The sequence below is a fragment of the Pelophylax lessonae genome, assembly GCF_965119305.1.
Source record: "Pelophylax lessonae genome assembly, chromosome: 4".
NCBI lineage: Eukaryota > Metazoa > Chordata > Amphibia > Anura > Ranidae > Pelophylax > Pelophylax lessonae.
In genome coordinates, this window is record NC_138771.1 from 156,060,633 (window position 1) to 156,072,486 (window position 11,854).

The window sequence follows — 11,854 nt, forward strand, 5'->3', positions numbered from 1 at the left end:
GCAAAAGAAAAAAATACCTAGCTCAATGTTTAACCACTTACCGCAAAGTGACGTAGACCTACGTCGGCTGACTTTGCGTGGTTATACCGGGAGGCATCATCCCGGTACCGTTTTTTAGAGCCAGTGGTCGGCTTTCCGGCGGTAATGACCGATGCAGCCGCTCAATCGTCAAGACGTCCCCCCCCCTCCCACGGCTCTGCTGAAACTTTGATCTCTCTGTGCCTATCACAGAACCATTCCCATACACAGTTAGGCATACATTAACCACTTTGATCACCCCTAGTATTAACCCCTTCCCTGCCAGTGTCATTTATACAGTAAAAGTGCATAATATTTAGCACTGATTACTGTATTATTGTCACTGGTCCCCAAAAAGTGTCAAAAATGTCAGTTAGGGGCCTGATCTGTCTGCCGCAATGTCACAGTCCCTCTAAAAAGCACGGATTGCTGCCATTACTATTAAAACAAAAAAAAAAAAAAAAAACTAAGAATTCGAAAAATCTATCCTGTAGTTGGTAAACGCTATAACTTTTACGCAAACCAATTAAAATATGCTTTGTAGGATATTTTTTACCAAAAATATGTAGCAGAATACAAATTGGCCTAAACTGATAAAAAAAAAATTAGATTTTTTTTAATGTTTTATTGGGAATGTTTTATAGCAGAAAGTAAAAAATATGGCGCTTTTTTAAAAATTGACGCTCTTTTTTTGTTTATAGCGCAGAATCTAAAAACCGCACAGGTGATCGACCACCACCAAAAGAAAGTTCTATTTGTGGGGGGGGGGGAGAGAGACATCAATTCTATTTGGGTACAGCGTCGCAGGATGCAAAAAAAAGGCCTGGTCATTAAGGGGGTAAATCCTTCCGGAGCTGAAGTGGTTAAAGTGGAGCTTTACTCTGTCCACATTTTTTGGGGATCTTTCTGTACACCAACTATATACAGAAGACCTCCATGCTGCCATATTGCATCTGAATTTTACAGGAAATGACAATGCTGCAGATTGGAAAGTATCCTGTTTGCTTTCTATTGCCTCCATTGTGTGAAATCCCTGGTGTTCCTGCCAGTCCCTCTGTATTCCTATTTCAAACTGACTAAGCCAGGCATAAGAGCACATCCATTCCACTATCGTCAGTTTCTTGGCTGTGCTGAGAAAATTGCCTGCCCATTCTTCAACTGCCAAGACTGGTGCTGACCCCCCCTCCAAAACAGCCATTGACTGGGCAGATCAGTGTACTGCTGTTTCTCCATCCTCGACTCGCCAAGCCCCTTATGAAGCAGAGAACAGAGGTGAGGTGATCACAAAAAAGGATTTCTAATTCTTTATATACCCGTATACCCGTTAAAGAATCAGCATTTTTTATTTTTAACACTTTTACATTTAAAATTTGGTATTTTTTGCTAGAAAATTATTTGGACCTCCCAAACATTATATATACTTCAATGCACACAAACACAAAACTCAATCTTCTGGTAAAATTCAAAATATGGTGTAATGCCAAGTAAATAGATACCAAACATGTCACACTTTAATAAAATGCCACCAAACCATGGTATTCAAAAGTCTCCATAGACTAAATTTGATACTAAATTTTGTCTGGTGCTAGAATGATCACTCTCGCTCTGATGTTCGCTGCAATACCTCATGGGTGGTGCAATTGCCGTTTACGTATGTGTGCATTTGCCTCTGCACACAAGCAATTTTTTATTTTTACACTGATTCTTTAATTTTTTTTTTGATAATTTTTATTGCTATCACAAGGAAAGTAAACATCACTTATGACCGCAATAGGCAGTGACAGACACTCTTTATGGAGAGGTCTGGGGGTCTATTAGACCCCAGATGTCTCCTCTGCCCTAAAAGCATCTGATCACTCCAAGATCTAAGTAACTAAATTAAATGCTTTCAAGACTTAAAAAAGGTGCCGTTTACATCCAGGGGAACTGGAACTGACAATACTACGTGTCAGTTCCAGTTTCCTATGCCATAGAGCTCATTGGAGACCTTCCGGTCCTCCATGGGCTCTATAGGAAGCAGGCAGAACTGCCGGCTTCAGTTCTGGGCTCTCTGGCAGGAGATCCCAGGGAGGCACCGATGTTGCCTTTTTTTTTTTTTTTTTTTTTTTAATTTTACACTGAATGGGTTGTTATACAAGGCGAGGGTTTACTTATACTTTACATGCAACACATCTTGTGTAGCAATCGTAAATGCAATATTTTTTTAATTTGCTATTTTTTTTTTATAAATAAAAAAAAATTAAATAAGTCCTGTGTGATTTGTCAGAGGCCCAGGCTCTTTAAACCCTATACGCCAACAGCACACATAGGCGGGAACTCGGCAGGTGGCCCTTAACACAGTGACGGTATATATAGCAGGTTTTCCAGGCCTGTGGCCTGATGTGGGTCTGCCATTGGTACAGGTTACCCCTCCAGCCCATGTGAGCTGCGGCCCTGGGAGTAAGCACTGAGACATTGACAACTCCGGCATCTTTGTTTTGTTGTATTTAAGGGGATGGGAGAAGGGAATGAGTGGGATACTCCTTTAGGCTCAACTAAATACAATTGTGGGACTTTCTGGCAGAAATGCCTGTTAGCGCTGTCTTGACGCCAGCCAACGCTTCCTGATGCTTGAACACTGTATAATTACTGAAACTGTGCTGGATCCTCGACTTTAGTCCAGAAGATCCAGGACTGTAGAACTGCTTGACTGGTAACACTACAATAGCTCCCTCCAGCACTGCACTGGCTGAGAAAGCTCCTTCTAAGTTCCTGTACTGCTGCAACTCTCAACTAGCACACTTCACACGCTGCATTGACACTTCAGGGCCCAAACCACAGGCGCCCCCTTTACACTTGAAGCTCTTTAGGGTCCACAGTCTATGTACCCCCTCTGTCACTTCAGGGTCCTCAACCTAGGTACCCCCTTTCACCACTAGCTGGCACTGGATCCCCAAACCTCTTCCGGAGTGGTCCCCTCTAACTGCAGGCAGACCCCCAGGGGCAATCCTCAGTACTCATGACCTGTGTAGACTTTCTTGGGACTGGACCCCTCTGAATCTCCGCAGGTTCTCGGTACACCAGATCCCCTTTGGATCTTCAAGCAGCACCCCGAAATCCTCCTCCTCGGACAGGAGGAGAGACAGCCGTTCTCTCCCTCCTGGGACTCTGCTCCCGCCAAAGACATTGTGTCATGCGCCACCCCTAGAATCCTTTGCAGCACAATCCGCCCTCTGGGGTAGTTACAAGCCTGGATGTGTCCTCTGATTGGGTTTCCTCCACCGCCCTATGAGAAGCCTCTCACAGGAGCCAGTGGGGAGATTCCCCCTTAAGCAGGCACACCTGGAAACCAAGACACCCTGACTAATAAGTCACAGCCCTGCTGTTAGGCAGACAAGGCCCACTATACCTTTGTCTAGCACCTACCTGTAGGGTGCTACACACTAATTATATATATATATATATATATATATATATATATATATATATATATATATATATATATATACACACACATATACATACATACATACATACACACACACACACACACGGCCATGTTAACCACTTCAGCTCTGGAAGTTTTACCCCCCTTCATGACCAGGTCATTTTTTGTGATATGGCAGTGCGTTACTTTAACAATTGCACAGTCCTGTGACAGTATACCCAATGAAATGTACGTCCTTTTTTTCCCCATAAAGAGAGCTTTCTTTTGGTGGCATTTGATCATCTCTGGTTTTTATTTTTTGCGCAATAAACAAGACACATCCAATAAAAAAAACCTAATTTATTCATTAATTTAGGTAAAAATGTATTCTGCTACAGATTTTTGGTAAAAAAATCCTAATAAGCATCTATTGATTGGTTTGTGCAAAAGTTAAAGCATCTACAAGTTACGGGATATATTTATGGTAGTAACTAGTAATGGCGGCAATCAGCGACTTATAGCAGTACTGCAATACGGACAAATCGGACACTTTTTTTTTTTTTGGAACCAGTAACACCAATACAGTGATCAGTGCTAAACATCTGCACTGGCAGAGAAGGGGTTAACAGAGGCAATCAAGGGGTTACATGTGTGCCCAATATGTGTTACTGTATGTGCCGTTTTTACTTCCTGCTTTACATTGCTGTCAAAAGAGCCCTGTGTTTGTTTACCTATACAGGGCCCTCACCAGTAATGGCAGGTGCCAGCAACCAAGATCCGCTACTTGGTTAGTGCTGCAGCCAATCGCAGAACCACCGGGGTGACGCTCCCTACCTCAGCACGCAGCTCACGTACTAGGTAGAGAGCAGCTGCCCTGCCGCAGTATATCTACGTGGTCTACAAGTGGTTTAAAACTACTTACCATAGTGGGAGCTGGCGTGTACCAAAAAGCTCCCAATGCATACTAGCCATTGGGAGCTTTCCAATCATGTGACCGCTGCGACAGCCAATCACAATGAGTTGAATGCCCACTTCAATGCTTTTGGAACCCTTAAAGGGCTGGGAGGCGGTTGGTGGGAAGGGTTAATGAATGAGCAGCCATGATACTTACATCTCAGTATAAATGATCCCAGCCAGAGACACATTGAGGAGGCCGCTGGCCAGCACAAACTTTCTGGTGCTGGCCTGTTTCCTCATCTTGATGGTGGTGTCAATAAATGACATGTTCAGGTTTTGTTCCTCGGTCTTCATTTCTGGGGAGAAATAAACATGACTTTATATGTATATCCTCATTACACCAATCATCCCCCCTACACACATATTTACTCCTTAGTAGCATATCAACACACACCACACCCCCCTCAGCCCCAATCGCATGGATTCCCTGAGAGAAGACTGACACAGAAGGTAGAAGCAGTCCTCTCCCCCCCATTCAATCATTACTGGAAAGAAGAGTTCTCTGAGAAGAATCATTATCAAACACGTGAAATAAAGCCATGCGGACACTTCCATCCACTATACCGCCGTACCATAGAGTCGCAGCCACACACAGAGAACGGACACTCTACACCAGAATGTGGCGGGCAGCGAGCAAACCCAACACCCCGCTCTACATTGCTCCACGGTTCCCTACACCCAATGAGAGAAGTCCCAGGACTGACGTCTGAATCACATGACCATTGCTCTGGGCGGGCTTTAGGCAGACTAGTGTGGCGAGCGAGGGAAGTGACGTCAGTGGGTGGTTCCTGTGTAACAATTACTATACATGTCTGGATGGAGTTCTGCCACTTCCCCGTCACGTGACCCGAAGAGACAGAAACATGAGTGGGAGGCACTAAGCGGAGATCATTAGATCTTCAAAACTAAAATCTGGAGACGTTGTTCTGACTACAGTACTACACTTTTAACCACACCCACAAACGAGCCCCTATGTGTAGCCACACCCCGAAAATTATAGGGCGGATATGCAGCGCATCATAGGGAATTATGGATGTGGCCAAATTGCAGTAGGAGGGGCTTAAAGGGGTATGTTATATACAATCTTATCTTATCCTACTCTTATCTAAGGCAAAAGAACAGGGACAAGGCATGAGTGACACACAGAGGGCAGGGGTCAGAATTAAGTAATGCTAAGGGTGAAGGGGTCAGGAGTAAGTAACACTCAGGTCTGGGGCAAGAAACGCTTAGAATGCAGGAGTAAGTAACAGATTACAGCGATCAGGAGTAAGTAACAGATAACAGCGATCAGGAGTAAGTAACACACAGAGTACAAGGGGTTAGGTGTAAGTAATACAGAGTAAAGTGGTCAGGAGTAAGTAACAAACAGAGTACAAGGGGTTAGGTGTAAGTAATACAGAGTAAAGTGGTCAGGAATTAAGTAACACACAGAGTGCAAGGGGTCAGGAGTAAGTAACAAACAGAGTACAAGGGGTTAGGTGTAAGTAATACAGAGTAAAGTGGTCAGGAGTAAGTAACGCACAGAGTGCAAGGGGTCAGGAGTAAGTAACCCACAGAGTGCAAGGGGTCAGGAGTAAGTAACCCACAGAGTACAAGGGGTCAGGAGTAAGTAACGCACAGAGTACAAGGGGTCAGGAGTAAGTAACACACAGAGTGCAAGGGGTCAGGAGTAAGTAACGCAGAGTACATTGGTCAGGAGTAAGTAAGGCACAGAGTGCAGGAGTATGTAATGCTCAGGGTGCAGGCTTGTGAGTAAGACTGGGTCCACATTGGTGCGATGTTATACATCGCATGTGATTCACACCACACTGCTGTGAAGATCACATGCGATGCCTGTGCGATGCGATTTCAGCCACCAAAATGGTGCAGGACCCTTTTTTTGGTCTGCACTGGAATCGAATCACATGGGTTTTCACACCTATGCGATTGGATTCCTGCACCATATGACAGTTCACACTGAGATCTGCAAACTGATCTGGGGGTGTCTTTAACTTTACAGTGACAGCCCCAGCTGTTCACAGATCTCAGTGTGAACCAGTGTGCAATTTAGGTGCGATGCGGGAACCGGCACTAAATCGCAGGGTTTTCCACATCGCACCAGTGTGAACCAGGCTAAGTAACATTAGGAGTGCAGGAGTAAGTAATGCTCAGAGTGCAGGGGTCAGAATTAAGTAATGCTAAGGGTGAAGGGGTCAGGAGTAGGTAACACTCAGGGGCCTGGGGCAAGAAATGCTTAGAATGCAGAAGTAAGTAACAAACAGAGTGCAGTGGTCAGAAGTATGTAACAGGAGTATGTGCAGGAGTATGTAATACTCAGGGTGCAGGCTCATGAGTAAGTAACATTAGGAGGGCAGGAGTATGTAGCGCACGGAGTGCAGGGGACAGGAGTAAGTAATGCTTAGAGTACAGGAGTAAGTAATACTCTGAATGCAGGGGTCAGAAATAAGTAATGCTCATAGTGCAGGGGCTAGAAGCAAGTACCGCTCAGAGAGCAGGTGTAAGTAATTCTCAGGTTGCAGAGGTAATCCTCAGGGTGCAGGGGTCAGGAGTAAGTAATGCTCAGGGTGCAGGGGTCAGGACTCAGGAGTAAGTAATGCTCAGAGTGCAGAAGTAAGTAATGCTCAGGATGCAGGGGTCAGGAGTAAGTAATGCTTAGAGTGCAGGGGTAAGTAATGTTCAGGGGTCAGCAGTAAGTAATGCTTAGAGTGAAGGGGTAAGTAATGTTCAGGGGTCAGGAGTAAGTAATGCTCAGAGTGCAGGAGTAATTAGTGCTCAGGATGCAGGGGTCAGGAGTAAGTAATGCATTGATTGTTAGGAAGGGAATGCCAGTAGACAAGATGGCTCCTCTAGGCTGACTTCTGTGCATTGCCACAGACTAATCAATGCTCTTTCTCTGGGATGTAGGAACTGGGCACATGCTCATGTGCATGCATAATTGTGCTGGTATCCGTGTGCATTGGCGTGCTCAGATGTGACAGATGATGGCACTAAATGGATTATTTAACCACTTTACCCCCTTCCTGCCAAGTCCAATTTTCTGCTTTTAACTCTGTCCCACTTTGAATGACTTATTTCTCAGATGACATCTTGATACTCTCTGCTACCTTGAAGATCCATTGGGGATATGTTAGGAGTGTTCTAGCCAAGACGGCATGGCTTATATACTAAACCCGAGAAATATGAGCTTGAGCGCAAGAGTATTCAATTCTTGGGCCCAATACTTTCCACAGAAGGGATAAAAGGTTGGTCCCCAGAAGGTTTCTGCCATTTTGGACTAGCAAGCTCCCACAGACGAGACGTGTACAACAATTTGTGGGGTTTGCAAACTTTTACCAGAAGTTCTTTAAAGATTTCTCTGCAATAATAACCCAACGGACCAAACAATGCAATCAGTTTCATTGTGCCTCTGAGACACAATCCACATTTGAAACCCTGAAAGGACTTTTTATTTCCGCATCTGTACTCTGGCATCCAGACCCTGCTCTACCTTACATCATAGAAGTGGATGCATCATAGATAGCGGTAGGGGCAGTACAATATCACAATTTCAAGGTTTCTCCAGAAAGAATTATGACGTAAGATAATGTAAACTCTTAGCAATCAAAGCAGCTCATAGGGAGTGGACATCTCTTGGAAAGAGCAGCTCCCCCAATCTTAGTATACACAGACCATAAGAATAGTTGCGAGCTGCCAAACACTTGAAATCATGGCAGGCCAGGTGGGCAATATTTTTCTCATGATTCATCTTTCACATGACTTACAGACCAGGGTCAAAAAACACAAAACCAGACTCATGTTTGGTGATGCAGAAATATCTGCTCCTCCAGACACTATTCTTCTGGGTACTTCCTTCTGCTGCAGGACCTATTGTCACAGATTAGGCAGGCATTTATCGGAATTCCATCACCCTTTGAGGTAACTTTGCAAGTAAGACCCCATTCAGACTAGCGCGACTTGTCAGGCGACTTGTCAGCCTGACAAGTCGCGCTCGGTCGCTCGCCATTGATTAGCACAGGACCCGTTCTAATAGGAGCGACACAAGTCGCTCCGACTTAGAAAGGGTCCTGTACTACTTTGGGGCGACCTGGAAGCGACTTGCATTGACTTCCATTATGTGAAGTCCCTGCAAGTCAAGCCGAAGTCGCGGTGCACAGCGTCCCCCTTCGAAGTCGGATCGCCTCTGTGTGAACCGGCTCTAATGGACAGATTGTTATGGTATGAGGATATCATTTTTGTACCTGAAAATTTGAGAATTACTGTTCTTGGTCTCTGCCATAACCATGCTCTTGCAGGACATTTTGGAATTCACAAAACGAATGAACTGTTACAGCGTACCTTTTGGTGGCCCAATCTGGAGAAAGACTATAAAAGGTATGTTGAGGCCCATGTTACATGTATTCAAAACAAGACTAGCAGAACCAAGTCCTGGGGTCTGCTTAAACCTCTGCCAATTCCAGACAAGCCTTGGAGAATGATATTAATAGACTTTATTGTGGAATTCCAAAGGTTGCATTGCCATCTTTGTGGTCATGGACTGCTGTGAACAAAAAGGTTCCCTCAGATATATGGTTTGCCTGATGTATTTCTTGATGTTCTCACCATCCCCCACAATGAGCCTGTAAGTAGATTCTAGACAGCAGGAGGGTGGGTCTGCAGTAAATGGAAAACGGTCTATGATTGAAGGGGGAAGACCTATTATTCACCTGCCCATCCTCCATTCGTACATTGCTTTTTTTCGTAGAAACTGTAGGCCAGGTTCTATGAATGTAGCTGGGCGAAAAAGGGCAGGCATACTTGGGCACTCTTGAGAGCCTGGGACATCCCTTAGTGGAAGAGGACTCCAGTGGCAACCTGTGAAGCTCTGGTGAACTCCATTCCCAAGAGGGTTAAGGCAGTGCTAGAAAATAATGGTGGCCACACAAAATATTGATACTTCAAAACCAGTTTGGACATTTTCACTTAGGGGTGTACTCACTTTTGTTGCCAGCGGTTTAGACATTAATGGCTGTGTTGAGTTACTTTGAGGGGACAGCAAATTTACACTGTTATACAAGCTGTACACTCACTACTTTACATTAAAGTGTAATTTCGTCAGTGTTGTTACATGAAAATATATAATAAAATATTTACAAAAATGTGAGGGGTGTACTCACTTTTGTGAGATACTGTATGTTTAAATACACCTCCATTTGAATTAAAATCCATACTGAATTTATCATAAACCAATATTGAAAGGAAAAGGGAATGTATGGCATACGTGTTGGATGACCAGAAATTACATAGGTTACACAGTTTCGTCCAAAACATCCACCCTTCACCCTTAAAATGAAGGGTAGGCAGTATTGAAACAACTCTAAAGGCATGTGCAACCCGATAAATTGAGTGGATCGACTCCATCCGTCAGGTGCATGCGATCAATACATAGTAAAACACGCTGACCATGCTATCCTGCATCTGCAGGTGGAGGCCAGTATAATAAACCAATAGGGAGAAGAAAAAAAAGCGGGAATGTATGGCATATGTGCTGGAAGACCAGAAATAACATAGGTTACCCTATTTTGTACAAAGCATCCCCCTTTCACCATTCAAATAAAGGGTAAACAATATTGAAAAAACTATAAAGGCATATACAACCCAATAAATTGAGTCAATCGACTCCATCCGTCAGGTGTATGCAATCGATACATAATACAAAATCCTGACAATGCTATCCCACATCTGTGGGTAGAGGCCAGTATATGTTTAAATACACCTCCATTTGGGGGCGGGACCGGATGTGAGGGAGAGCGGACGCTTTGGAGAGAGCTCCGACTCCTATGCGATGGAATCCTCGGTAATCCTCCTTGTTATAGCACCACCCTGCTGAGCAAACCAGTGCCACTGGGTTGAGGACCCCCCTCCCCCCCCGAGCCATCCATGCCGACAAAGGGGCGATTGGGCAAGAAACAGCCGCCCCCCAAGCCTCGTAGCTCCCCAGCAGTCACACGTGTGGCGGCCATCTTGACTCTGGGTGCGGAGCGGGCTGTCTCAGTGCAGATGGACCTATGGGAGCTGATGGAGATGGAGAGGGAGGCCGAAGGCACGCTACAAAATTAATGTGTGGACCAGGCGGCAGATAGTACAGCTACATCTGCCATTCTTGTGGCCATAGAAGCCAGTAAAACAACGCTGATGGGCAGAATAGACACCCTTTCCAATGAGTGCGGCCTAATCAGGCAAGACCTTGACAAGTTTAGGGGCTGTCTACTGCGGAAACTCACATTTCTGACATAGAGGATACTGCAGCTGCCTACAACTCATACTATCACTGATCTGCAACGTACTGTGAAATTCCTGAGGGCGCGCTCAGAGGATGCAGAGATTAGGCTGTGTAGAAATAATGTGCAGATAGTGGACCTGCCAGAGGGATCAAAGGGCTCAAACCCCACTGGCTTTGCTGAATCATTTTTTAAAGAAGTTCTCAAGCTAACACAGGTCTCCTCAGCATGTATAATGGAATGTGCCCATAGGGTCCCGATGGGCCCAAGACCGCAGGGATCGCCGCCTAGGCCGTTCCTGGTCCATTTCCTGAACTACCGTGACCTAATCCTAGCTATAGCCAGGAAGCAACCTCAATTGCGCTTTGAAAACACCACTTTGCATTTTTTCCCTGAATTTTCCCCGGACTACAGAAGCGTAGACGCTCATTTGTGGAGGTGAGAAAGCAGCAATGGGAAAAAGGGCTCACTTATGGCATGTTATACCCCAGCAAGCTGCGAGTGGATGTCCGGGGGTCGGTAAAGTTTTTCAAAGTCCCGCCGGAGGCCACTGAATGGCTAGACACTCTGGATTAACTTCCTACTCACCCAGGAATTAGTCCCTAAGCTGGAATGGTTTCTTCATGCCAAGAACATCTTGTCCATCGCAACAATTACTTTGCCACGATATCCTACTAACATCCATGGTGGCTGTTTCGTGAGAATAGATGTTGAATATTGTGTGCCTATATAAACACATTATTTGGGCCTCATACAAGCAATCTAAACACTTGGTTTATTAATATACTTATATCCTGAGACACATAACCATAGACACATTCAGGAGCCGGAGTTCTTCTTAGAATGGGTTTTTTATTTTTATTTTTCAAGACTGCACCCAGAAACCTGAACTGAACTTTGTTCTCACCATTTTTCTCCCTTGTGGAATCTATGGAGAAAACCTTTTTGAGGAGCTTCCTCCAGTCCTGAACCTCTTTTTGTTTTCTTGTTTTGGGACTTAAGTCCACCAGCTAGGTTAATAGTTGGTGGCCTCCTATGCTGGCGGGACAGGGACAGATATTATTGTTATTTTTTTACTGTTGGTGTTTTTGCAGTACTGCAAGTTTTCTATTTTTCTATGTTCTCTTGTTTTTAGTTTCATTATTCTCTACGGGGGGGGGGGGGGGGTTTGTCTGCTTTGGCGGACTGGCCTTTCAGATAGTAGGGGGGATGGCCT

The 11,854-nt window shown here is 44.8% G+C and overlaps 1 protein-coding gene across 1 annotated transcript in view; it reads right to left on the bottom strand.

Moving 5' to 3' along the window:
* TMEM209 (transmembrane protein 209) overlaps positions 1 to 5,102 on the bottom strand; it is a 79,432-nt gene extending 74,330 nt beyond the window's left edge. Inside the window, exons 1-2 of the mRNA XM_082255134.1 lie at positions 4,954 to 5,102; positions 4,536 to 4,677 (exon numbers count right to left, since the gene is read on the bottom strand). Of these exons, the coding sequence (XP_082111260.1) occupies positions 4,536 to 4,675 (140 nt within the window). The 5' untranslated portion in view covers positions 4,676 to 4,677; positions 4,954 to 5,102. The remainder of the gene's footprint in view (positions 1 to 4,535; positions 4,678 to 4,953) is intronic.
* Between the last annotated feature and the right edge of the window lie 6,752 nt (positions 5,103 to 11,854).